Raw genomic sequence first — 26,888 nt, 5'->3', positions numbered from 1 at the left:
GAAGATCTGGTTGGGGTTTTGTGAAACTTCCAAAAATGGAACTAGGCACAAGTTCTACATTTCTCCGCTCAGCCTCTTTCTAGGGGCTGAGCTGGGGTTCAGAAGAAGCTCTGGGTGAGATGCCGCCTTGATACCAGTCTTATGACATCATAATCCACCCCTTGTTCTAAAGCAGGGGTGCTCAACCTTGGCAACCTTGAGACTTGTGGACTTCAACTCCCAGAATTCCCCAGCCAGCATGCTCTTGGGAACTAGCCTACATTCATAGCTCTTTACAACATCCTGCAATCACGTGACTGTCTGTTCTAATCCAGGCTTCCCCGAAAAGCACAAGGCAGATTCCTGGCCGACAAAACCCCTTTTATTAAACGAATGGGAATTCCTCTCATTCATATTTAGCAAAGGCCTGGCAAACAGTCTTTCAAGGGAATATTTATGACTACAGACCTTATCTATCTTGGAAAGCTGTCATGTAAATATTTTCAAAATGTGGTGCTGTGCAAGGAAAGGCTGGGCACAGAGCAGGGGTGGGTTTCTCGCCCCGTTCCAACCGGTTCGGTTGGAACGAGGCCGGCGGCGAACTCGCGCATGCGCGCGCTGCGCGCATGCGTACTAGCGTCTGTGCGATGCTCCAGCTGCTCCTGGAGGATCGCGCAGGCGCTGTATGCGTCCTGTGCATGCGTGGAAGCGCAGAATTCGGCAAAACCGGGTAAGGAGCAGGCGCAGGCGCGCGGGCACGCGGGCGCGCGGGGGGGGCCTTCGCCGTTCCCGGAAGTTACTTACTTCCGGGTTCGGCGACCAACCGGATCGCGGGGACCGCCGTGAACCGGTTGAAACCCACCCCTGGCACAGAGTCTCTGAGATTCACGGACAGATCTTCACACTCCTGAAACGAATCTAACAATTGAATGAACAAATTGTTTCCTGCAAAAGCCCACTCCCCTTTTGCTCCTCTTTTGTGTCCTATGGGAGGGGCCAATCACCTTTCACCTGTGACTTTACTCCCAAGTCTACCTTGATTTCTGAGTTGTTCTTTTCTTCTGGCAGCTCTGCGCATGCGCACACTAGGAACAGGCTCCAGCTGTTCCTCTGCCTCACAGCGCCCATGTCTTCTGAAGGCAACTTCTATTCCACTGGTTAATTGTCCTCACTGTTGGGAAGTTTCTCCTTAATTCCAGGTTGCTTCTTTGCTTGATTAGTTTCCAACCATTATTTCTTGCCTTATCCCCCTTCCCTAGTGCTTTGGAGTATAACTTGACCCCCCTCTTCTTTGAGGGCAGCCATTCAAATACTTGAATACAGCTATCTTGTCATCCCTTAATTCTTCTTTTCTTTAGACTAGCCAGACCCAAATCCTTCAGCCGTTCTTAATATGTTTTAGTCTCCAGGCCTTCGATCATCTTAGTTGCTCTTCTCTGAACATTTTTTTCCAATGTCTCAACATCTTTTTGTACAATGGTGACCCAAATTGGTTGCACTATTCCAAGTGAGGTCAATATCAACATCAATCAGAATAGAGTCGGAAGGGTTAGGGTTAGAGTTGGAAGGAACCGTGGAAGTCTTCTAGTCTTCCACGGTTCTAGGGCTACCCCTGAAAAGCGTTCGGAGACTACAGCTAGTCCAGAATGCGGCCGCGCGAGCGATATTGGGTGTACCGAGGTACACCCATATTACACCTGTCCTCCGCGAGCTGCACTGGCTGCCAATTGGTCTCCGGATGCAATTCAAGGTGTTGGTCATTACCTTTAAAGCCCTACATGGCTCAGGACCAGCGTATCTGCGAGACCGCCTACTGCCACATACCTCCCAACGGCTGATAAGATCCCACAGAGTGGGCCTCCTTAGGGTGCCGTCAGCCAGACAGTGTCGGCTGGCGGGCTCCTGGAGGAGAGCCTTCTCTGTGGCTGCTCAGACCCTGTGGAATCAGCTACCCCCAGAGGTCCGGACCTCACCCACCCTCATGGCCTTCAGAAAAGCTGTTAAAACCTGGCTGTTCCGGCAGGCCTGGGGCTGTTGACCTTATTGTAAAGGTCCAGCCCCGATTAGAATGTATGCGTGTTGGGAATCTTTTAACTATTTTTTATTTTATTTTTCTTCTTTTTTTTCTTACTTGTAAGCCGCCCGGAGTTTTCCGGGATGGGCGGCCTATAACTCTAATAAATAATAATAATAATAAATAATAATAGTCTCACTAGGGTTTTATAAAGCGGTGCTAATACTTGACGTGATCTTGATTCTATGCCTCTTGGGTATACAACCCAGGATCGTATTAGCTTCTTTGACAGCGGCTGCACAGCGCTGACTCATATTCAAGGGATCATCCACTAAGGTCCCTCTCACAGTTACAACTGTTGGGGGAACAAGCTAAAGAAACTAAACAGGATTTTGGAGGAAAATCAGCACAAGAGTCTTAAAATAGCCGAAAGCTTCCTGAACGAATGGGAAGAAGGCCTGTCTTAATTTGGAAACCTGATGTACAATCGTCTTCCTTCCTTGTTTCTTGGAACTGGATACTTCCTCAAGAGGCCAAACACTTCCCTTTTTTTTCCTCTTACCCAACTTAATCTTTTCAGTAACATGGATGAGGGACTCGGCGGATCTGAAAACAGCCCCCCAATGTCTGGGAATATTTTTATAAATATTCCCTGGAAACTGGCATAAACTTTTGCTAAATTGCTTAAAAATAGCCTCGGCAACAGGTTGATAGGCAGCCTTTGAAGCCAACCCATTGGGTGCAACGTTGTGGTGTTAGGTCTGACAATACGTTTAAGCCGCAATGAGCCAAAAATGAGACTTAGACACGGAGGCAAGAATAAGCATCAGCAGATCAAAGGGCATGGGCAAGTTCCAAACACATACAAGGATATGAAGGGAAGAGCCCAGGGGTGAAATCCAGCAGGTTCTGACAGGTTCTGGAGAAACAGTAGCGGAAATTTTGAGTAGTTCAGAGAACCGGTAGCGGAAATTTTGAGTAGTTCAGAGAACCGGTAGCGGAAATTTTGAGTAGTTCAGAGAACCGGTAGCGGAAATTTTGAGTAGTTCAGAGAACCGGTAGCGGAAATTTTGAGTAGTTCAGAGAACCGGCAATATGCCACCTCTGGCTGGCCCCAGAGTGAGGTAGGTGGTAATGGAGATTTTGCAGTATTTCCCTCCTGCCATGCCCACCAAGCCACGCCCACCAAGCCACACCCACCAAGCCACACCCACCAAGCCACACCCACCAAGCCACACCTACAAAACCGATAGTAAAAAAAATTGAATTTCACCACTGGAAGAGCCACAGCCAAGAGAGGGAATGGTCTCCATTTTATACTGTTAGAAATGTTATAAAAATATCAGAAACGTCATAAAGCAACAGTTGAAATAATCAATTCTGGCCTCTCAATTAGGTTTGTGTATTTCTTACTGCCCTAGACCCCTTCCCTAATTAGCCTTATCTCCTTAACTCTTACCAGGGACACGGTGGCTCAGTGGCTAAGACACTGAGCTTGTTGACCAGAAAGGTTGGCAGTTCGGCAGTTCGAATCCCTAGCATCGCGTAACAGAGTGAGGTCCCGTGACTTGTCCCAGCTTCTGCCAACCTAGCAGTTCGAAAGCACGTAAAAAATGCAAGTAGAAAAATTGGGAACCACCTTTGGTGGGGAGGTAACAGCGTTCCGTGCGCCTTCAGTGTTAAGTCATGGCAGCCACATGACCACGGAGACGTCTTCGGACAGCGCTGGCTCTTCGGCTTTGACACGGAGATGAGCACCGCCCCCTAGAGTCAGGAACGACTAGCATGTACGTGCAAGGGGAACCTTTACCTTTTTTTGTAACTTTCCAAGCTGGTTTCCAACATGCAACTTTAAGGGGGTGGGGAGCCAGGTTCACTTAATGACTGCAGTGATTCTCTTAGCGGCCGTGACCAAAAAAGGTCATAAAATGAGGCACAGTTCATTAACAACCCTGAGTAAATGGGAAGATTGGCCCCAATTACGATTATGGGTCCCGGGCTACCTGTCATTCTATCTCAATCTGGTGGTGGGAGCTGCCTCCTTTCATGTCGATAGTGGGAGGGGAGATGTCATATCTCCTTTTGATCTGGCAGAAGACGGTGAGAAATTTATTGTTCTCAGATCCACACGACAAGCATTTCCTTTCCTAGGGCTCCTCCTCCAGATGGTTTCTCTTGAACCTCCCCAGCTCATCTGACTCGCTCTCGTTTGCCCCTCTCCCCCCTCTCCTCCCCGTGGCCACATTTCTGGTTTTTAAGTGTGTGGGGCGGGGGGAAGAGAGGGAGGGTCCCCCTACATTCCACTTGTGGGATCTGCTTTCATGTCCTCTGGAAGAATGCCGGCTGGGGTTGGTGATATATAGAGGCATTCCTTACACAGGCCTCCTCTCAGGATGTGTGGCTCTGCCTTTGAAGGAGCAACCTCGAGCAAAGCGGCACATGGAAGCCATATGGATGGAAACCCTTTGCATTTTGCAATGGGAGGGAGAGGGCAGGACTTCTCCCTGGCGCAGTGGTGGGTTGCAGGCAGTACTCCCCGGGATGGGCATACCGGATCAATAGCAATCAATAGTTAGACTTATATACCACTTCATAGGGCTTTCAGCTCTCTCTAAGCGGTTTACAGAGTCAGCATATCGCCCCCAACAACAATCCGGGTCCTCATTTTACCCACCTCGGAAGGATGGAAGGCTGAGTCAACCCTGAGCCGGTGAGATTTGAACAGCCGAACTGCAGAACTGCAGTCAGCTGAAGTAGCCTGCAGTGCTGCATTTAACCACTGCGCCACCTCGGCTCATCTAGGCCCAGAACACTGGTTACCGTTCAGGTACGGTGCTCCGGAGGGCCCACCCGCCCGCCCACACTCCTTACCTGTGCTTTAAGCATTTGGCGCCTCCACGCACATGCATAGTGCATACAACGCCTGCACGGCGCTCCGCTGAGAAGCTGGAATGTCCCAGAGGCTTGCGAAAGCATCATTTGATGCTACAACGCATGCACATATCGTGTGCATGCATGTAGGTGACGCCGCCGGGGCTGTTCCAACCGTACCGGTTGGAACGGAATCCGGAACCCACCACTGCCCTGGCGGGACTAATCGATTGCACGTTTCCAGGCCCCCCTCGGATTCTGCTGCAGCCTCTCGACTCCTCTGCCTCTGAGCCAAACGTCTGGCGATCTACACCTTCCTAATATCCCCTTTTCCTCCTCTAGATCACCAACTTTGGGCACAGTGAAGCCCTTTCGAAAGCAAGAATTAACCACAGAACATTTTCCACTGATCCCAGCCAATGTTTCTCCACTCCGGCGCTGTTTTGCTTCTTCTGAGACCCCCGTTCTTTTTTCTTCTTTCCATCTATGGGTTTCATTTCAAAGAGAGTGCCAGGGAGCAGCTGATGGACAGGAGAGTCCCAACTCTTCCCTTGGCAGGCCTTCAAGTCCATCAGAGGTCGTGTTATTTAGACTCACTTAGATTCTGACCTTGCTTTTGCTGCTCCTCTTCCGTTCTATATTGTCTTATTCCATGTCCACTTCATGCTGTCCTGACCGAGGCTTTCCGAGAGCCTGAAGCAAACTCCTTGTCCTGTCAAAACCCCCTTTTGTTAATTCACTCTGAATTCTGCTCATTCACCTCCAGCAAAGTCTTTCAAGGGAGGATTTACAGTCACAGACCTTATCTGGCTTGGAGAGCTGCCAGGCCGAGATCTGCAGAACTTGGCAAGGAGTCTTGGAGAATCTGGAACCAATTAAGCGAACTATTTGTCTCCTGCAAACTCCACTCCGCTTTCACGCCTCTTTTATCTCCTCTGGGAGGGACCGTTCATTGTCCACCTGTGGCCTTACTCCCAAGACGACCCCTGTTCTTTAGCTGTTCCCTTCGTCTGGCAACTCTGCACATGCGCACACTGGGAACAGGCTCCAGCTGTTTGTCTGCCTCACTGATGTCTGACTCTGAAGGCAGCTGATAACTGGCATACGGCCCTGGCCCCCTCTCTGCCTCCGACACAGAGCCTTCATCAGAGCCTTCCCCAGACTCCAGGACTGTCCCATCTTCCTCCCCAACCTCCGCACTGTCCAAATCTACTGCTGCTGGTGGGCCACAACACATGCATCGTGAGAGCCACAATTGGAGAGCTTGGAAGCTCCCAACGTCTGTGAAGATTCTCAGTCATTCAAGTCGTGGTTGTCCCCAAAGGTATTTTTTCAAAAGGCAACTGCTTTTTTTTTTCCCTTTGAGAATGTTTTGCTTCTCATTCTGGAAGCTTCTTCAGATCTCCAGAAGTTAAATTCTTCAGATTTTCAGAATTGAAGAACTGAAGTTTTTCAGAACTGAAGGAGCTTCTGAGATGAGAAGCAAAACGTTCTCAAAGAAGAAAAAAGTCCAGTTGCCTTTTGAAAAAGCACCTTTGGGACAACCATTTTCAACTCTTAACTTATCTCTGCTGGTAGTTATTTCTCTGGCCGATATTATGCTTTGTTTTTTGCTCTTCTTGTTTGCTTCCCCCCCCCCAACTCCTAAATCCTTGAAAGGTTACGGATTTGTTTCTCTGCCACCCTTCCTCTCAAACAAACCCAGAGGGCGAGTTGTGCCAATGGGAACAGGAAACGTCTTCCCAAATCTTTGTGTCAAAACGCTTTCGTTCACATGCATTTCCCCTTCCTCCTTGGCCTCGTGATGGCCCTTCGGTTTCAAGGGCTCCGGAGAGTTCTGCTTATGCAATCCTTGATGTGCACATCACCGCTCAGCCCAGCTGTGGTTGTGCCAATTGTCTGTGTGCGACCGTGTCTTACGCAGAGGATGAAATTCAGCGTGCCGCGGCAGAGGTAGTGTGGCGCATTGGCAATTCTTTCTCCTGAAATGATTGTTTTGCGAGAAAAACCAAAAAGGACTTGTGGGAAACGGACCACGGCTTTCTGCTGGTGGCTTCCAGCTTCTCTTTTTAGTATCAGACACCCAGCACAGAGTAGAGTTGCAAGGCCACCAACCCAACCTGGATGAAAGGGCATGTCACTGCATTCTGTATGCCGCCACCAACAGAAATGGTTTGAGGGTGTGGAAGGCCTCGGTCACTGCCAGTTCCAGGGACTCAGGCTGCCAAGTTACTACCTATTTGGGCAAATTGGTCCGAACCAGTAGGAACCCACATCTGGCCGGTAGTAACAAAATGTGAAACCCACCACTGTTTTGGACTCATGCTGGAGCCCATCCTCAGTCAACTTCTCTCTCGCCAGAACTTCTCTTTCACACATTCTGAGGATGGGGCCAAAAACTTGGAAGACTAAATCTCTGGTCCCAACAGTGGTGGGATATGACCGGTACACCCCGGTACGGGGGTACCGGTGCCTGCTGGGAGCACCAGGTACCGTTCTGGTGCACCAGGTACCAGGTACAATGCTCCAGAGAGTCCACCCGCCTGCCCTTCCTTACCTGTATTTAAGCCGATCGGGGCTTACACACATGCGCGCGGAACATACGGCGCCTGCATGATGCTCCACCAAGCAGCTGGAGCGCCGCAGGCGGTAAGTACGAATGCGCATGCTGTGCGCGACTATGAGTTGGACGCCTGGCCGCGTTGCACCATACTGGTTGCAATGGGATCTGGAACCCACCACTGGATTATTGCAATGCACTCTACACGGGGCTACCCTTGAAAAGCGTTCAGAGACTGCAGTTAGTTCAGAATGCGGCCGCGCGAGCGATATTGGGTGTGCCGAGGTACACCCACGTTACACCTGTCCTCCGTGAGCTGCACGGGCTACCAATTGGTCTCCGGACTCAATTCAAGGTGTTGGTTATCACCTTTAAAGCCCTACATGGCTTAGGGCCAGGGTACCTTCGAGACCGCCTGCTGTCACATACCTCCCAGCGGTCAGTAAGATCCCACAGATTGGGTCTCCTTCAGATGCCGTCAGCCGGACAATGTCGGCTGGCGGGCCCTCGGAGGAGAGCCTTCTCTGTGGCTGCTCCGACTCTCTGGAACCAGCTACCCCCGGAGATCCGGACCACACCCACTCTCATGGCCTTCAGGAAAGCTGTAAAAACTTGGCTGTTCCGGCAGGCCTGGGGCTGTTGACCTCACTGTTGAGGTCCAGCCCCGATTAGAATGAATGCATGAGGGTGTTGCTGTTCTTAAACTGTTTTCTTTTATCGTTATGTGTTCTTTTTTTTCCTTATATTTTTTGTAAGCCGCCCGGAGTCCTTCGGGATTGGGCGACATATAAATATATTTAATAAATAATAATAAATAAATAAATAAATAAATAAATAAATAAATAAATAAATAAATAAATAAATAGAAATTATCCAGGGACACCTAGACTGTATTTCCCTCCTTGAGAGAAGGATGTGTTTCTTGACTGCCATCTAGTGTTCTGAGCCGGAACCCACAACTCATGTCTCTCTCTCTCTCTCTTTGCTTTTCTGCAGGCAGAAAGCTTTGGCATCCACCGGAGGTCGGAGTGTGCAAGCGGCTTGCGACTGGTGCGTATGAATTCACGTACTATGGAATCTCGAACACGGCCAGCATTGTGGGAAATAAAAATTCCCCCTGTGTCCCTGGAAGAACCGGGGATAAAATTGGTGGCTTTGTGTGTAGGCAGGCATGGTCCTCTGGTGTTGATCTCTGCGACTACATCCAAAGCCATTATGATCTCTTGGGCATCCCACCGATGAAAATAAGAGCCGGTTTTATAACTTTACTAAGGTTGGAGCTGTCCAATTCACATCGGCTACTTACATTAGATATTATTATTTATACTATGCGGCATCTCCTGGCTTGGTCTTTAGAGTCAAAGGTGCCTTTCTTGATTATAGAGGTATTAAACAAAAACCTAACATGTAAATAAAATATACAGGTAGTCCTCGACTTACAACGGTCCATTTAGTGACTGCTCAAAGTTACAACGGCATCCCCACGTGATCAACATTTAGATGATCGGCAACTGACTCGTATTTACGACACTTGCTGTGTCTTGAGGTCATGTGATTTCCCCCTCTTGCGACCTTCTGGTTAGCAAAGTCAACGGGGAACCCAGATTTACATAACAACGAGTTTACTATTTAAGTAAATTCATTTAACAACTGTGGGAGGGAAAAGTCGCAAAATGGGGCAAACTCACATCAACATAAACTTTGGGCTCAATCGTGGTCATAATACGAGGACTACTTGTCTATGAGAAAAAGGGTTCTCCCAGAGCAGTGTTTTTTTTTTTTTCAAATTTGGCAACCAGAATGGCAAGGACCCTGACTGGAACATTTTAAGAAGTTTGGACTCCCAGAATTCCCTAGTCATGAGGTGACCACGCTTGCCACCTCCTGCACCTCAAAAATAATAAGACCTCCCTGAAAATAAGGCCTAGTACTTATTTTTTGGGGGGGTCAAAAGAAAATAAGACCCTGTCTTATTTTCGGGGAAATACGGTAGTAGCATAAGGAATTCTATTGTGTATTAATCTGGATTTGTTCCATGGACCTGAAAGGACCGTCCGTCCCCTTTGTTCTTCCTTACAGGCTCTTTTCCCACGTGTGTGACCCCTTCCTCGATGACCCTCTTCCTCGGGAATACGTCCTCTACCTACGTCCCACTGGCCCCTTAGCGCGGAAGCTGACCGACTTCTGGCAGCAGTCGAAGCAGTTGTGTGGGAAAAATAAGGCCCACAACATCTTCCCCCACATCACACTCTGCCAGTTCTTTATGGTGAGTCTGGACCGGAGTTCCTCCTGAATTGTCGACGCGGCTTTGAGGTCTGCATCTCACCTTCTTATGGGATGTCTTGCAGTGTGAAGACAGCAAGGTGGATGCCCTCTGTGAAGCCCTTCAGGCAACAGTGACCAGGTGGAGGTGCAAATTCCCTCTCCCATTGCCTCTGGAACTCTATACCTCATCAAACTTCATCGGTCTCTTTGTTAAGGAGGACTATGCGGAGATCCTGAAGAAATTTGGCTCGGACTTTGCGGCGGAAGCCACTGCTAAAGCTGGTGAGCAGGGAGCGGAATAACAGGATGATTCTTCCCGTTTAAATCCTGCTTAAATGGTCTATACTGGTTCCTTTGAAATGGCTTTCCATGACCTCAGGTAGACAAGCTGTCCTCAAATCCAGTTTACTTGTGACGAGAGATCTCGAAGAACCCAAGGAAGGGTTTGCCTTGAAGAGATTCCAGAAACAGAAGAGCAGAGTTGGAAGGGACCTTGGAGGTCTTTTAGTCCAACCCCCTGCTCAGGCAGGAAACCTTATACCACGAGCTGCGGTGGCGCAGTGGTTAGAGGGCAGTACTGCAGACTACTTCTGCTGACTGCTGGCTGCCTGCAATTTGGCAGATCGAATCTCACCAGGCTCAAGGTTGACTCAGCCTTCCATCCTTCCGAGGTGGGTAAAATGAGGACCCGGATTGCTGGGGGAAATTTGCTGATTCTGTAAACCGCTTAGAGAGGGCTGTGAAGCGATCTAAATGCTATTGCTATTTCTGACAAATGGTTTTCTTCTTTAAAATCTCCAAGGCACGTGAGCTTCTCCAAAGCCCCTGAGGGGCAGGACAAGAAGCAATGGGTGGAGACTAATCAAAGGAGAGAAGCAACTTAGAACTGAGGAGAAACTTCCTGACAGTTAAAACAATGAATCAGCGGAACAGAAGTTGCCTCCAGAAGTTGTGAATGCCCCAGCACTGGAAATCTTTAAGAAGATGCTGGATAGCCATTTGTCTGAAATGGTATAGGGTTTCCTGCCTAGGAAGGGGGTTGGACTAGAAGACCTCCAAGGTCCCTTCCAACTCTGCTATTGTATTGTATCTCCAGTGTTGGAGCATCCACAACTTCTGGAGGCAAGTTGTAGATGATTGTTCAGTCAGGAAATTTCTCCTAGGTTGCTTCTCTCCTTGATTAGTTTCCACCCATTGCTTCTTGTCCTGCCCTCAGGCGCTTTGGAGAGTAGCTTGACTTCCTCTTCTTTGTGGCAACCCCTGAGATAGTGGAACATTGCTATCATGTCTCCCCCTAGTCCTTCTTTCTATTAAACTAGCCATAGTCTCGTAGGGAACTGAATTAAAATTATTCCCTTACAAACACCCTTGGAGTTAGAATTTCTATTGCTAAACCGTTCTTGAGATGCACCTGGTTTTATGACCTTTCCAGCCATGTCTGTTAAGTGAATCCCTTCAGCTGTTAAGTGAATCACACAGTCGTTAAGTGAATTTGGCTTCCCGCCCCCTTGCATTTGCTTGTCGGAAACCTGATGGGAAGGTTAGAAATGGTGAACGAATGAACTGGGGGGTACTGCAACCATCATAATTAAATGCCAGTTGCCGAGTACCCAAATTTTGATCATGTGAGTGTGAGGATAGCAATAGCAATAGCAGTTAGACTTATATACCGCTTCATAGGGCTTTCAGCCCTCTCTAAGCGGTTTACAGAGTCAGCATATTGCCCCCACAGTCTGGGTCCTCATTTCACCCACCTCGGAAGGATGGAAGGCTGAGTCAACCTTGAGCCGGTGAGATTTGAACCGCTGAACTGCAGATAACAGTCAGCTGAAGTGGCCTGCAGTACTGCACCCTAACCACTGCGCCACCTTGGCTTAGAGAGGGCTGAAAGCCCCTATGAAGCAGTATATAAGTCTAACTGCTCTGGATGCTGTGGCAGTTGTAAACACGAGGACCCATCATAAGTCACTTTTTTTCCAGTAACCTTGTAACTTTCAAGGGCTGCTAAGAACGATTGTAAGTGAAGGGCCAACAATTCTGCATTGACGTATATTATCGTAGATAGATTGAGAAGGAAAAAATGGGGAAAATCCATGAGAGCATTGATTGGTTCCCCTTTCAATAACACTACCAAAAAAAGAGAGGTATTTTTATATTCATTTTCTGCTTAGTAACCTCTGGTAACCTCTGATCATCCATAACGCAAAATGAAATGCTGGGCCCGTTGGGACTTCCTGCTGTTCTCGATGCCGTGCCGTTGACCACCATTTTCCTTCTTGTAGATGTTCATGTGGAGCCCCACAAGAAGCAACTCCATGTGACCCTGGCTTACCACTTCCAAGCCAACCACTTGCCCACCCTTGAGAAGTTGGCTCAGAGCATTGATGTCAAGCTGGGCTGTGACTGGGTAGCTGCCATCTTCTCCCGTGACATTAGATTTGCCAATCATGAGGTGAGTTGGACTTGAAGAAATGCCTTGTGAAAACCAGGAAGGTGTCCTGAAATTGACTCACTCAATGCTTCCTTGGCAGTATTATAGAAGTGATTTGTCACGAACAGCTTGTCTCCAGAAGTTGTCAATGCCCCAACACTGGAAGTCTTTAAGAAGATGTTGGATTGCCATCTGTCTGAAATGGTATAGGGTTTTCTGCCCAGGCAGGGGGTTGGACTAGAAGACCTCCAAGGTCCCTTCCAACTCTGCTATTGTATTATTGTACTTATTCTGGGATGGCTTCTTGAGTCAAGGGTCTTGACTTCCCAGTTTTGTCAATAGCCCTAGAATTCTGTGCTGGATTCTCAGAATTCAAATACTGCAAAAGTAGCGCAGTAGGAACAAAATGGTGGCGTGGTAGCCTAGAGATAGAGCTCTCGTCTCACAATCAAAAGGCTGAGAGTTCGATCCTGGGTAGAGGCTGATATTTCTCTCTCTGGGCACAATGAGAATATATCTGCTGAACAAAACTCCACATTGGCAACAGGGAAGGGCATCTGGCCATTAAAACACTCTGCTAGCTCCATTCAGTTGCCCAAATTCCACCCCCGCAAGGGATTATGGGTTCAGTAGAAGATGACGATGAAGTAGGAATAGAAGATTATTTATTTGGGGGTGGGAATTCCAGAAGCTTTAGTCTTAGAAGTTCCCCCTAAGAATCCATGGTTAGGGGAAAAGTAGAATAGAACATGGGGACACGGTGGTTCAGTGGCTAAGATGCTGAGCTTGTTGATCAGAAAGGTCGGCAGTTCAGCAGTTCGAATCCCTAGCGCCGCGTAACGGAGTGGGGCTCCTGTTACTTGTCCCAACTGCTTCCAACCTAGCAGTTTGAAAGCAGGTTAAAAAAAATGCAAATAGAAAAATAGGGACCATTTTGGTGGGAAGGTAAGAGCGTTCCGTGCACCTCCGATGTTTAGTCGTGCCAGCCACGTGACCATAGAGACATCTTGGGACAGCACTGGCTCTTCAGCTTTGAAATGGAGATGAGCACCGCCCTTTAGAATCAGGAACAACTAGCACATATGTGTGAGGGGAACCTTTACCTTTACCTTTAGAATAGAACATAGAATAACAGAATTGGAAGGGACGCTGGAGGTCTTCTGGTTTAACCCCTGGCTCCATCAGGAGCCTATCCCATTTCAGATAAATCGTTGTCCAGTGTCTTTGAAACCTTCCAGTGATGGAGCACCAGAGGTGGGTTCCTACCAGTTCACACTTATTTGGTACAACCGGTTCGTCAAATCTACCAAACCGATTAGAAGAGGTTCCACCAGTGGACCTGGAAAGCAGGCCACACCTACAGAAGAGGTTCCAAAAAGTTTTGAAACCACCACTGGTGGGTGTGTAATGTCCCGCAGTTATCTACACATTAATAATGATCTAGTAATATTTCCTTATACATTTTAGGGACCTTTCCTTACATAATTGGTGTTTTCTTTCATACTTTGAATGTTGTTGTATTTTAAATTGTTTGTTTGTCTTATTTATTCCCTTCCCCTTTTTATTGTAAGCCGCCCGGAATCCTCCGGGAGTGGGCAGCATACAAGACTAATAAACAAACAAACAAACAAACAAACTTTTGGATTTCTAATTTCTGTTTCCGTTAATTGGCAATTGCTAAAACCAATCCCATGTGAAAAAGTATTCAAAGCCTTCTTGATTTTAATTGTCAATTTATTTATTCCTGCACATTGTAATATTTATTCATTTACATGTCTCTGTTTCTCCACTGTTGTGCAAACACAATTCCAGCAGCTGCTAACATGTGTAAAATTAAATATATATTATACTCCCTTTCAAATAGCCAACAAAATATTTCTGGTTTTTAATTCCATATCTTGCTTTACGATTGCTTCTAACCACTAACTTCTGAATAGCTACTTGGACCGACCTAAGTACTAATTCATAATTTCATATCTGGTCACATGGGCGGCAAGCCACTCCCATCCGGTCACATGGGCAGCAAGCCACTCCCATCTGGGCACATGGGTGGCAAGCCACTCCCACAAAGGAGGCCACTCCCACAGAGTAGGTTCCAACAATTTTTGAAACCCCACACTGTGGAGCATTCACAACTTCTGAAGGCAAGGTATTCCACTGGTTGTTTGTTCTCACCGTTAGGAAATTTCTCCTTGGTTCTAAGTTGCTTCTCTCCATCCATCGTTTCTTCGTTTCCTTTGATTGTTCACATCTTCTGAAGGATTGGAGAAGGGAGCCTAAAGATTTGCCAGTCAGTGCCCAATTTCTTCCTCTTTCTCTACTCCAGACCCTGCAAGTCATCTACCCCTACACCCCACAGAATGATGACGAGCTTGAACTCGTGCCGGGGGACTTCATCTTCATGTCTCCTGTGGAACAAATCACGACAAGCGAAGGATGGATTTATGGTACTTCTTTCGCCACGGGGTGCTCAGGATTGTTGCCGGAGAATTATATCACCAAAGCCGATGAATGTGGCACTTGGGTTTACCACGGGTGAGTAATTCCATGTTCCATCTTGTCTAGTGTTTTCGTGGGGAATAACCCTCATCCTGTGCAGAAGGGGTAATGGGAAGTTTTCTTGTTGTTTTTTTTAATTGAAATTTTTTTTTACAAAAAAAGGCTTTTACAAATATTTACCTCCCCTCCTCCGCCCTCTCCACCCGCGCCCACCCACCCCAAACCTTCTCCCCCCCCCCCCCCGACTTCCCAGAACCAATACAGGGTATAAATCTTTAACAAGGATGTTCTAAAATAAACTTAAAGAAAGTTAGTATCATCTTTCATTTGAGCTTTAACTCCTCTTTTGTTAGGCTAACTCTAAACAGATTGTATCATTCCTCGCTTTTTCAGTCAAAAACTATCTGGAGTTTCTTAGTCCCGTATTTATTTTGAATATAGTCAATCCATCTTCGCCACTCCAGTTTATATTTTTCATTTGAGTGGTCCTTAAAATATGCTGATATTTTAGCCATCTCTGCTAAGTTTGTTACTTTTATTGTCCATTCTTGAATAGTAGGCAAATCTTCCTTCTTCCAGTATTGCGCCACCAACTGTCTTGCTGCCATTATTAAATGCAGAATCAAGTTAGTCTCTATAACAGTACAATCAGTAGTTATAGTTATAGAAGTTTTCTTGTTGATGGGTCTGTGAAATCGCTGGGTAGACCTACCTTGGCAGACAATTAAAATAAACCTTTGGATAGAAACATGTTGATAGGCGGTCAAGAGGAACTTGTGAGTAGATACATATTGATGGGAGATCAAGATGAACCTGTGAGTTCACAGGTTCACATGTTAGTTAAAGGTCAAGATGAAGCACTTGATGGAGAAGAGCTGATCTCTCTTGGATATTAAACAAAAAGTAATCTCTCAGTCTACATCCCATTTAATCGCTGTAATTTGGAGTACTTTTAGAACATTATCCAGACTGCGTAGGAGAAAGTACAAATACAGATTAACAGAGTAGGAAGGGATCTTGTAGGTCATCTAGTCCAACCCCCAACCCAAGCAAGAGACCTTACACCATTTCTGATAAAGGGCATTCCAGTTTCTTCTTGAAAGCCCCCAGGGATGAAGCTCCCACAACTTCTGAAGGCAACTTCTGTTCCATTGGGTTGATTGTTCTCGCCGTCAGAAAATTCCTCCTTATTTCCAAGTTGAACCTCTCCTTGGTCAGTTTCCATCCATTATTCCTTGTCTGGCCTTCGGGTGCTTTGGAGAATAGCATGACCCCCCCCCTCCTCTCTGGGGCAGCCCCACAAAATAAAATAGCTCTCATCGTTGTGCTTTGTTCTTCCTTCCAAACGACTAGCGTTATGGAAAGGAACAGTAGTAGCTCTTCCTGGTGAGACAGTTTGCAAAATTGATTTGCTCCAGATTTTAATAATTATCTTCCATAAGAGAGCTGACATTTTGAAACTAGGTCAATTACAATTGTCAGTGGTAGGCAGCCATGGCCATAAGGAGGGGACATAAACATACTGATCGTTGTATAGATACGCTACTAAGAGATGACCCCCCCCCCCGTCTATTCTTGTCTGTTGTAAAAAAACAAAAACCAACCCCTGTATTTTCCTGCATCTTTGGAAAATGTTAGTTTTATTTTCTTTTTATCATAAGAATTGGTGAAGTCCAGCTGGTACCAGGTTGAGGGCCCTTTGGTAGCATTCTACACATAAAGAGTTATATTCCCTGCAATATCAACAGCACTTGGACTTATATAGCGCTTTCCAGTGCTTTCCAGCCCTCTCTAAGCGGTTTACAGAGTCAGCCTCTTGTGCCCCCAACAATCTGGGTCCTCATTTTACCCACCTCGGAAGGATGGAAAGCTGAGTCAACTTTGAGCTGGTGAGGATCAAACTGCTGGCTATGGGCAGACTTAGCTTGCAATATTCCATTCTAACCGCTCTGAAGGAAAAGAAGGAAGAAAGGAAGGAAGGAAGACAACAATAGGACTTAGACTTATATACTGCTTCATAAAGCTTTAAGAGCCCTCTCTAAGTGGTTTACAGAGTCAGCCTCTTTCCCCCAACAATCTGGGTCCTCATTTTACCCACCTCGGAAGGATGGAAGGCTCAGTCAACTTTGAGCTGGTCAGGATCGAACTTCCTAACTATGGGCAGAGTTAGCTTGCAATACGGCATTCGGATCACTGCACCAACATGGCTTCTTTCCTTCTCCTTGTTTTCCTTCCTTCCTTCCTTCCTTCCTTCCTCCCTCCCTCCCTCCCTCCCTCCCTCCCTCCCTCCCTTCCCAAGGAATAGCACTTATATACCGCTTCACAGTGCTTTTACAGCCCTCTCTAAGCGGTTTACAGAGTCAGCTTATTGCCCCCAATTGGATCCTCATTTTACCTACCTTGGATGGATGGAAGGCTGAGTCAGGCTTGAGCCTGGTGGGATTTGAACTGCCAAACTGCAGTCAGCCGGAAGTAAGCAGAAGTAGCCTGCAGTACCGCACTCTAACCACTGCACCACCAAGGCTCTTCTTAGCCATATTTTTTTTGTTTTCTGCATTGGCTCTAGGTCATATTCTATTATGAATGCCACTATTTCCTCGTCTCTCGTGATGTTCGCTGATGGGGTGATGGATCGACGATCCCAGGAGGATCAAGGGCCAGGGGAAACAGGGCCTCTCACAATTTTCTGTCAGAGTATGCAGGTAAGGAAAGTTCACGCTTGTGAGTCTCCCTCTGCCTGCCTCCCAGTTTTGACTGCTGGGAGGGGAGAAGTCAAGCCAAGGTCGTTTTTAAGTCCTACTTTCTCCTTGTGGTCAGCCCTTACGGATCTCCAACACACCTGGACCCCAGAAAAGATGCCTTTTTGTCTGTCGTCATGGAGAAAGAATGGATGTCGTGTTTGGAAAATACTGGCTCTCGCAATGTTTTGATACCAAAGGTGAGTCTCTCTCCATTCCGTTCCGTCAGGAACCTGTTCATTCTTCTATGTTTACAGGCAGCCAATTTTGAGTTCAGTAATGGGGATTAATGTAATGGGAAAACAGGGACTAAGACGTTGAACTTGTCGATCAGAAAGGTTGGCAGTTTGGCGGTTCGAATCCCAAGTGCCACGTAAGGGAGTGAGCTCCTGTTACTCGTCCCAGCTTCTGCCAACCTAGCAGTTCGAAAGCAAGTAAAAAATGCTAGTAGAAAAATAGGGACCACCTTTGGTGGGAAGGTAACAGCGTTCCGTGCACCTTCGGCGTTGAGTCATGCCGGCCACATGACCATAGAGACGTCTTCGGACAGCGCTGGCTCTTCGGCTTTGAAACAGAGATGAGCGCCGCCCCCTAGAGTCGGGAATGACTAGCACATGTGTGAGGGGAACCTTCATCTTCACCTTTAATGAGGTTTCACCTGATTTAGAAGAGGATGGGAAGTAGGTCGGAGCAAAAACAGAGGATGAATGAGAAGGAAGAGAACGTATGGCGATTTCTGAGATTCTGGAACTTCCTAGACAGACAGACAGCTGCCGTGGGATCCTTTAGACATTTCATTACCTAATTGGGTAACATGGTCAGTGTGGGGAGGGGGTGGGGTCTGCTCTCTGTTTGTATACCCTGCCTTACGCTGTCAGTGTTGGTGAGATGTTCTTAACAACAGCTCATTGGGCTGTTGTTTATTTGTTAGCTTCTTTGTTTGAGCTGGTAGTTCCTTGATTGGGTTATTGTTTATTGCTTGATTGTTGTTCTAGGATGGATGGATGGATGGATGGATGGATGGATGGATGGATGGATGGAAGGAAGGAAGGAAGGAAGATAGATAGATAGATAGATAGATAGATAGATAGATAGATAGATAGATAGACAGACAGACAGACATACAGAGACAGACAAACAGACAGACAGATAGATGGTATATATAGAGAGACAGACAGACAGACAGACAGATGATAGATAGATGATAGAGGATAGTAGATAGATAGATAGATAGATAGATAGATAGATAGATAGATAGATAGATAGATAGATAGGGAAAGAGGGAGGGAGAGGGATAATACGTAGATAGAAAGATGATGATGATGAAGACTTTGATAATGGATGGATGGATGGATGGATGATAGATGATAGCTAGGTGATAGCTAGCAAATGAGTGAGCGAGCAAGTGAGAAAGAGAGAGACAGAGATGATACATAGAGATAGATAGATGATGATGAAGATGATAGATGGATGGATGGATGGATGGATGGATGGATGGACAGACAGACAGACAGATCTTATCTTAGCTTGATTTGTATTAGGGTAAGAGAATACCAGGAAATTCTAAGGCACTGGGCTAGATTTTTAAATTAAAAAAGGCAGCCTAGAAGAAGACAAAGCCAATTCACTTCTAAATCATTCCCATGAACGTTGCATAGTGTCACCTTAAAAAACTACGGATAGCAATCTCAAAATTGCCAGGCCATCCCATTAATGTATAAGAGGTGGCAACTCCTGACCAACCTCAAAAGAACACCAAGATCAAAGCAGATTATATCTTGGAAGGAGAGGCCATCAGCTGTGGACACTCGAGGTCAATCCCACCACCACTCCGTCCCCCAGAACTCGATTGGGGCAAATCCTTTCTCTAATAGCGCCAAGAAAGCTTCACAGATGCCACCAGGAGTTGAGTTTGACTTTTATCTTGACGTCAGCCATGCATCCTTGAGGAATCTCCTTATCCGGCACTGTTCTGTGTCTCCCAACAGGAAGATACATCCGCACAAATCTGAACATGCCTCACAACTTGCCTCAACGGAGTGGTGGCTTCAGGGAGTATGAAAAGGATGCTCCCATCACGGTGTTGGGATGCACGCAAGCCCGGCTTGTGGGTGAGTTCGGCCTGCTCAGAGGTTTGGTGCGGGAAGGGGCACGTTGAAAAGGTGTATCTTTGCCTTTGCAAGCTCTTTGTCGAAAGCAGGGGTGTCAAACACAAGGCCCGCGGGCCGGATGTGGCCGACGAGGGCCGTCCTGGAAAATGTAAGGGGCCTGCCCATGTCGCTTGAGCCTGGCCTACTCAGTGTGAAGAGGAAACAGGCCAGCAGTTTGGGGAGTGGGGCCAAGTCAGCCATGCCCACCCAGTCAGCCATGTCAAGTGAGTGGCATCAAGCTGGCCACGCCCACCCAGTCGGCCATGCCCAGTAAGTGGCATGAAGCTGGCCACGCCCACCCAGTCAGCCATGCCCAGTAAGTGGCATGAAGCTGGCCATGCCCACCCAGTCGGCCATGCCCAGTAAGTGGCATGAAGCTAGCCATGCCCACCCAGTCGGCCATGCCCAGTAAGTGGCATGAAGCTAGCCATGCCCACCCAGTCGGCCATGCCCAGTAAGTGACATGAAGCTGGCCATGCCCACCGTCATCCACACCCACCCAGTAAACCATGCTTGCTCGGTGCCGTGAGTGGCATCAAGCTGGCCATGCCCACCCAGTCGGCCATGCCCAGTAAGTGGCATGAAGCTGGCCACGCCCACCCAGTCGGCCATGCCCAGTAAGTGGCATGAAGCTGGCCATGCCCACCGTCATCCACACCCACCCAGTAAACCATGCTTGCTCGGTGCCCTGAGGTCACCCACAGCCCTCATGCGGCCCTCAATGAAATTGAGTTTGACACCCCCTCCGGTCTAAAGCAGAGATCCCCAACCCTGGGCTGTTTGGAACTGGGCCACACAAGGAGCAGGCGAGCCTGCACACGCAGCTCCATTTGTTTGAGTGACGGGCACTCGCAGACCCATGTGAAGCTCCATTTGTGCGAGTGCTGCAAGCAGAGCTGCGCGTGGAAGCACACACCCTTGCCGCTCGCACGGAACTATTTCCTCTCCCATCACTCTGCAAAGCCAGAAAGACTGGGGGCTACAAGTCTTACCCTGTTTCCCTGAAAATAAGACACACACCCCAGTATAATAAGCCCAATCAGGCTTTTGAGCACATGTGCTAAAATAAGCCCTTTCCTGAAAATATTGCAACACAGCAGCAGCCCTGAGGTCGCCGTCTCCTGCACCTCAAAAATAATACGACCTCCTCCCTGAAAATAAGGCCAAGCGCTTATTTCGGGGGGGGGGGGGGAAGAAAATAAGACCCTGTCTTATTTTTAGGGAAACACGGTAACAACTTTCAGAATTTCGACTGCCAGAATTCCTTAGACAGCCATGCTGGTTGTACACCCATAAAGGCACTAGCACACTCACCAATGCTCCTCTAATGCTCCTGTGCCTGTTGGCCTCCCCTTGGCAAAACCACAGCAAAGCCTCCATTTCCCACCCCAGCCCGTGGGCGCCTTGCTGGCCACTGGCCCAGTTTGGCTGCAGCTTTTTCATTGACCACATTTGTGCCAATGACACCAACTGGGTACCTGGGTACTTGAGAGACCGCCTGCTGCCAATTACCTCCCAAAGACCCGTCAGATCTCACAGGGTCGGCCTCCTCCGGGTTCCGTCCACCAGCCAATGCCATCTGGCTACTACCCGGGGGAGGGCCTTCTCTGTTGCAGCTCCGGCCCTTTGGAATGAACTCCCTGCGGAGATCTGGACCCTCACCTCTCTCCAGGCCTTCCGGAAAGCCATCAAAACCTGGCTGTGCCGGCAGGCCTGGGGTTGATGAGTTCCCCTCCCCTCTCGACTGGTATGGCTGTGTGATTTTCGTGTATTTTAATTATGTGTATTGTGTTTATGTTCCCTTTCCCCCCTGAGTTGTTCGCCGCCCTGAGTCCCTCCTGGAGAAGGGCGGCATACAAATAAACCAAATACAATACAATACAATACAACTGTGTCACCGGGATCAAACAACATCACCAGCAGAATAATCTCCAACCTCTGCCCCCCCCCCTCCCCAAGAGTCCTTGAAAATGAAACTTGGCAATGCCCTACTGCACGTCTCCCATTTTCCAGACTGACAATGTGATAACCCCACTCAAAATCACCTCTTGAACTAAGCTTCCAAAAAAAAAGGAATACACGTCGGATGGGAACATTGTTTTTTTGCAGCACAACTGCCATCTAGAGGCTGAATGTAGTTACTGCCTTGCAGGCTACAGTTTTAGTGGCTTTTCTCCCCAAAAATGCAAAAAATGGGGGAATGATCTGCTAGAAATCGCACGGCACAGCTGATTGCCACACAGCTGATCACCGGAACTTTTTAAAACTTTTTTTAAACATTTTTTTTTACTACTGATTCAGGCGAACCGGTAGTTCCAACGATCAGCTGTGCCACACAATTTATATTCGCTGGAAAGCAGGAAATCCTGCTTTCTAGCTAATCTAAATCGTGCGGGACAGCTGTTCCCACTCCCCCTTGCTGTTCTACGTACCTTTGCAGACTCAGGAAAGGCTTCTTAATCACGTGAGGAGTGAACCGGTAGCAGACTTCAGAGCATTTCACCCCTGTTGGAAAGTCACAATTTTCCTAGCTTGAAGAAGCCAATTTGGCCCTCGGGGTGCTGCAGACCCTGCGGTGGCCTTTATTTTGAACCCCACTGTCTCCATACAGGCGAGGCTCTTCTTGAGAGCAACACAGTCATCCACCACATCTATTGTTCTCCGTCGCTGCGCTGTGTGCAGACCGCACACCATATCCTGAAAGGTAAGTCGCTGGGTGGGTTGATGTTGGTTCCCCCGAGGGCCACCCGTGGCCGAGTCCATCCTAGGGATGAAATGGGGCACTTGTTCCTACGTTTCTGTAAAATTCTGCTGCCTGGAGGTTTAATCCAGCCAGAATTGTGATTTACGCACAAGTAACAAGCGGCTGATAAAAACAGCCAAGAGCCAAGAGGCCAAATTTGTTCATCGGAAACACAAACGTTTGAAAATGGCATGTGTTATTATGAAGCGTTGGCCACCACTGCATTTTTTTATATTATGCCACTTCTTTCCTTGCTTGCTTCTTTCTTTTCATCATTTCTTTCTTTCCTTCCTTTCCTTTCTTTCTTTCCCTCCTTTTCTTTCATCCCTCCCTCCCTTTTTTCCATCCTTTCCCTCTTTCCTTCCTTCCCCCTTTTTCTTCTTTTCTTTTTCTTTCTTTCTTTCCTCCCTTCCTTCCCCTCTCTCCCTTTATATCCTTCCTTCTTTTCTTTTTTCAATAGGCTTGCAACAAGAAAATAACCTGAAGATTCGAGTTGAGCCAGGGTTGTTCGAATGGACCAAATGGGTATCAGGGAATTCTCTGCCAGCCTGGATCCCACCGCCTGATTTAGCTGCAGCCAGTTTGAGTGTCGATACAACATACAGGTAGGAGCAAAAGTTGTAGGAATTGGGTCTGCCTGGTTTAATGAAAAGAAGGATTAATCAGGAAACTAATCAAGGAGAGAATCAACCTACAGTTAGAACAATTAACCAGTGGAACGACTTGCCTCCAGAAGTTGTGAATGCTCCAACACTGGAGGTTTTCAAGAAAAGATTGGACAACCATTTGTCTGAAATTATATAGGGTTTCCTGCAGTGGTGGGTTTCAAAAAACTTTCGAACCTACTCTGTGGATGTGGCCTCCTTTGTGGGAGTGGCTTGCCGGCCATGTGACCTGGTGGGAGTGGCTTGCCGGCCATGTGTTTTCTTTCTCTCTCTCTCTCTCTCTCTTTCTCTTTCCTTCCTTTTGCCTCTCTGCCCCTTTTTCCTTTTTTTCTTTCATCTCTCTCTCTTTCTTTCTTTTTTCTTTCTTTCTTTATTTCTTCCTTTCTCTTTCTCTCTCTGTGTGAGTCTGTGTGTGTGTGTGTGTTTGTGTGTATGTGTGTGTGTGTCAGTGGTGGGTTTCAAAAAAATTTTGGAACCTCTTCTGAAGGTGTGGCCTGCTTTCCGGGTCCACTGGTGGAACCTCTTCTAACCGGTTCGGTAGATTTGACGAACCGGTTCTACCGAACTGGTGCGAACTGGCAGGAACCCACCTCTGGTTTCCTGCCTAAGGAGGGGTTTGGACTAGAAGACTTCCAAGGTCCCTTCCAATTCCAGTATTCTCTTATCTCTTTGCATTTGTTTATTTATTTTGATTGATTCATGCATCGGCCCATCTCACAAACCCAATTCTGGGAGGTTAATAGAGTGCAAAATAATAAGAAAAAAAAAACCCCAAAAGAGAAGACAGAGAATCGTAGTCGACAGGGGTGAAATCAACTTACTGTTACTACCGGTTCAGTAGCAATGTGAGAGAGAGCGTGCTCGCGTTTGAGCACGATCTCGCTTGGTTGGACATGCCACCTCCACGCAGGACCCCCCACGCATACGCAGAGGGTCAAAAAAGGATGGGATGGCATTCGGGCAGGTGGGCGAAGCCTGCTACTGAGTGCGCCTGCAAAGGTAAGCGAACAGCGAAGGGGGGGATTCCGCTGTGCCCCACGATTTACATTAGCAATTGAGAAAGTAGGAAATCCTGCTTTCTAGTTAATATAAATCAGGCGTCACAGCTGATTGTGGGGAAAGCATTTTTAGTATATTTTATGCTACCGGTTCAAGTGAACCGGTAGCATTTTTACTACCTGTTCCGGCGAACTGGTCCGAACCGGTAGCATTTCATCCCTGGCAGCTGAGCTTTTCCTTCTTATAATACTTGTGGAACGAGTTACCAGCAGAAATCCGGACCCTTCCCACTCTCGTGGCCTTCCAAAAAGCCACCAAAACCTGGCTGTTCCGACAGGCCTGGGGTTGCTGATTTTTAAATCAGGTCCAACCCCCAGTTTAACCCTAATGTATGTTGTGTTTTTAAATTGTTTTTTGTTCTTTCCCCTATTTGTCATTTTATTTTTATCTTGTATTTGTAAGCTGCCCGGAGTCGTCCGGGATTGGGCGGCATATAAACTCATTAAATTACAAATTACAATTAATTAATTACTTGGATTTTTTGCTTTCTGATTCTTTTCTTCTTCACAGACCTCATTTAGCCGTGAACAAATTAGGGATTTCGGAATCCTATGAGACCTACATCAGCCGAAGTTTCCAGGTCACCAAGGAAATTCTAAGTGAATGCAAAGCTAAAGGCAAGTATAATTCCTTTGGTGAAGTGGAGAACAGTAACATTAGATTAAGAGATACAGGCAGTCCTTCACTTAGCAACGCTTCATTTAATGACCGTTTATCATGGTACTGAAAAAAGCGACTTACAACCACTTTTCACACTTAACAACCGTTCCAGCATCCCCACGGCCACACGGTCAAAATTCAGATGCTTGACAATGGAATCTTATTTATGATGGTCGCAGTGTCCCAGAGTTACGTGATCCCCTTTTGCGACCATCTAACCAGCAAAGTCAATGGGGAAGCCAGATTTGCTTAACAATTGTGTTACTAATTTAACCCCTGCAGCGATTCACTGAACAACCAGGGCAAGCGAGGTCATAAAACAGGGCAGAACTTACTTAACAAGTGTCCTCACTTAGCAAACGAAATTGTGGGGCTCAATTGTGGTCGTAAGTCGAGGACAACCTGTGTCTGTAACACTGCCACTCAAGATGCAGTAGGATAGGATTGTAAAGACAAGGGAGAAGGGGAGACCATCGTCCTGGTTTACGATAGGAAACTCATGACGCAGTGGAGGGACACGCTGGCTCAGTGGCTAAGACGCTGAGCTTGTCAATCAGAATGGTCGGCAGTTCAGCGGTTCGAATCCCTAGCACCGCGTAACAGAGTGAGCTCCCATTTCTTGTCCCAGCTTCTGCCAACCTAGCAGTTCGAAAGCACGTAAAAAATGCAAGTAGAAAAATAGGAACCACCTTTGGTGGGAAGGTAGCAGCGTTCCATGCACCTTCGGCATTATGTCATGCTGGCCACATGACCACAGAGACGTCTTTGGACAGCGCTGGCTCTTTGAAATGGAGATGAGCATCGCCCCCTAGAGTCGTGAGCGACTAGCACATATGTGCAAGGGAAAGTTCTACCTTTACCTTACAAGATACGGTAGGATGTGATTGTAAAGACAAGGCAGAAGAGAAAACCACAATCCTGCCTTACAAGATACGATAGGAAGCTCATGAACATTGTAAATAGGCTTTCTCTCTTTTTTAAAGAAGTTGCAAACAGCAAACCTCTCTATTCTGTTACAAAGTTAAGAAAATAAAATAAGAAGGCCTGTCCCATGTAAAGAGAGACTCTTGGGGAAAGATGGCACGAGAATGTATTGTGGTTTAATCTCCTCCCAAAGTCTATGTGGCTCTTGATTTAAGCTCATTTAACTTTGGCCAAAGGAATTCATCCAACTAGTGACTAGATAGCTGTTTTCTTCCCCTTTTCAAATGTTTCGAAGCTTACCTCCACATTGAGTTGGGTTGGGTTGAGTTAGGTTGTCTTGTATTGGATTACATTGCTTTGAGTTGGTTTGGGTTGCATTGTGTTGTGTTGGGTTGGGTTGGGGGTTATGTTGAATAAAGGAAGAAGAGAAAGGAAATTCCTCCAGAGACTGTGGGAAAGCAAGATAGGAAGAAATTGATTATAAGTAGACAAAAAAACCAGTTTCTGTGTGTGGTGTGTTGCATTGGGTTGAGTTGGGATGGGTTGAGTTGCATTGTGTTGGGTTGTATTGCTTTGGGTTGGGATGGGAGAGTTGCATTGGGTTGAGTTGGGATGGGTTGAGTTGGATTGGGTTGGGTTGAGTTGCATTGTGTTGGGTTCGGTTGTATTGCGTTGGGTTGGGTTGAGTTGCATTGGGTTGAGTTGAGTTGGATTGTGTTGGGTTGGGTTGAGTTGCATTGTATTGGGTTGGGTTGAGTTGCATTGCATTGGGTTGGCTTGCAATGCATTGGGTTGGAAAGGCAACTTATGGAAATAGTTATGTTGAATAAAGGAAGGAGAGAAAGGAAATCCCACCAGAGATTGTGGGAAAGCAGGATAGAAAGAAATTGATTATAAGTAGACAAAAACACGGGTGTCTGTGTGCAACGGTTTTCTACTTTCTAAACTTCTCACTATCTTCAGCTCAAAAAGGCAGCCTCTTGGAGCCACTTTGGACCAGAAAACCCTACCAGCCTCATCAAACCCATGTCAAAGCTTTGCTTTTGCATCCCGGAGAGCTCATCCCTGGGAAACCTAAATCCATGTGATTCTGTGTTTACCTGTTGTTGTTTTGTTGTTGTTTTTAACCGCAGGGAATAACATCTTGATTGTCGCGCACGCATCCTCCCTGGAGGCCTGCACTTGCCAGCTACAAGGACTGTCGCCGCAGAATTCGAAGGATTTTATCCAGATGGTCCGAAAGGTGATTGACATGCTGACAAGATAAAGCTCTTTAGATGTGGTTTTGTTTGCGCCCAGATGAAAATCTTCTTAGGCGTCCGAACATGCT

At 47.1% G+C, this 26,888-nt stretch overlaps 1 protein-coding gene across 1 annotated transcript in view; it reads left to right on the top strand.

The window, feature by feature from the left end:
- Positions 1 to 26,888, top strand: part of UBASH3B (ubiquitin associated and SH3 domain containing B) — a 64,240-nt gene that overhangs the window by 34,117 nt on the left and 3,235 nt on the right. Inside the window, exons 2-13 of the mRNA XM_032228857.1 lie at positions 8,421 to 8,474; positions 9,504 to 9,690; positions 9,773 to 9,971; positions 11,972 to 12,141; positions 14,447 to 14,655; positions 17,186 to 17,321; positions 17,437 to 17,557; positions 19,346 to 19,468; positions 22,119 to 22,211; positions 22,711 to 22,855; positions 24,485 to 24,591; positions 26,692 to 26,801. Coding sequence (XP_032084748.1) covers positions 8,421 to 8,474; positions 9,504 to 9,690; positions 9,773 to 9,971; positions 11,972 to 12,141; positions 14,447 to 14,655; positions 17,186 to 17,321; positions 17,437 to 17,557; positions 19,346 to 19,468; positions 22,119 to 22,211; positions 22,711 to 22,855; positions 24,485 to 24,591; positions 26,692 to 26,801 — 1,654 coding nt within the window. The remainder of the gene's footprint in view (positions 1 to 8,420; positions 8,475 to 9,503; positions 9,691 to 9,772; positions 9,972 to 11,971; positions 12,142 to 14,446; positions 14,656 to 17,185; positions 17,322 to 17,436; positions 17,558 to 19,345; positions 19,469 to 22,118; positions 22,212 to 22,710; positions 22,856 to 24,484; positions 24,592 to 26,691; positions 26,802 to 26,888) is intronic.

Source organism: Thamnophis elegans, chromosome 13 (assembly GCF_009769535.1).
Source record: "Thamnophis elegans isolate rThaEle1 chromosome 13, rThaEle1.pri, whole genome shotgun sequence".
Lineage (NCBI taxonomy): Eukaryota > Metazoa > Chordata > Lepidosauria > Squamata > Colubridae > Thamnophis > Thamnophis elegans.
The sequence above is the reverse complement of the archived record's forward strand: the minus strand, read 5'-3'. Positions and strand labels throughout refer to the sequence as shown.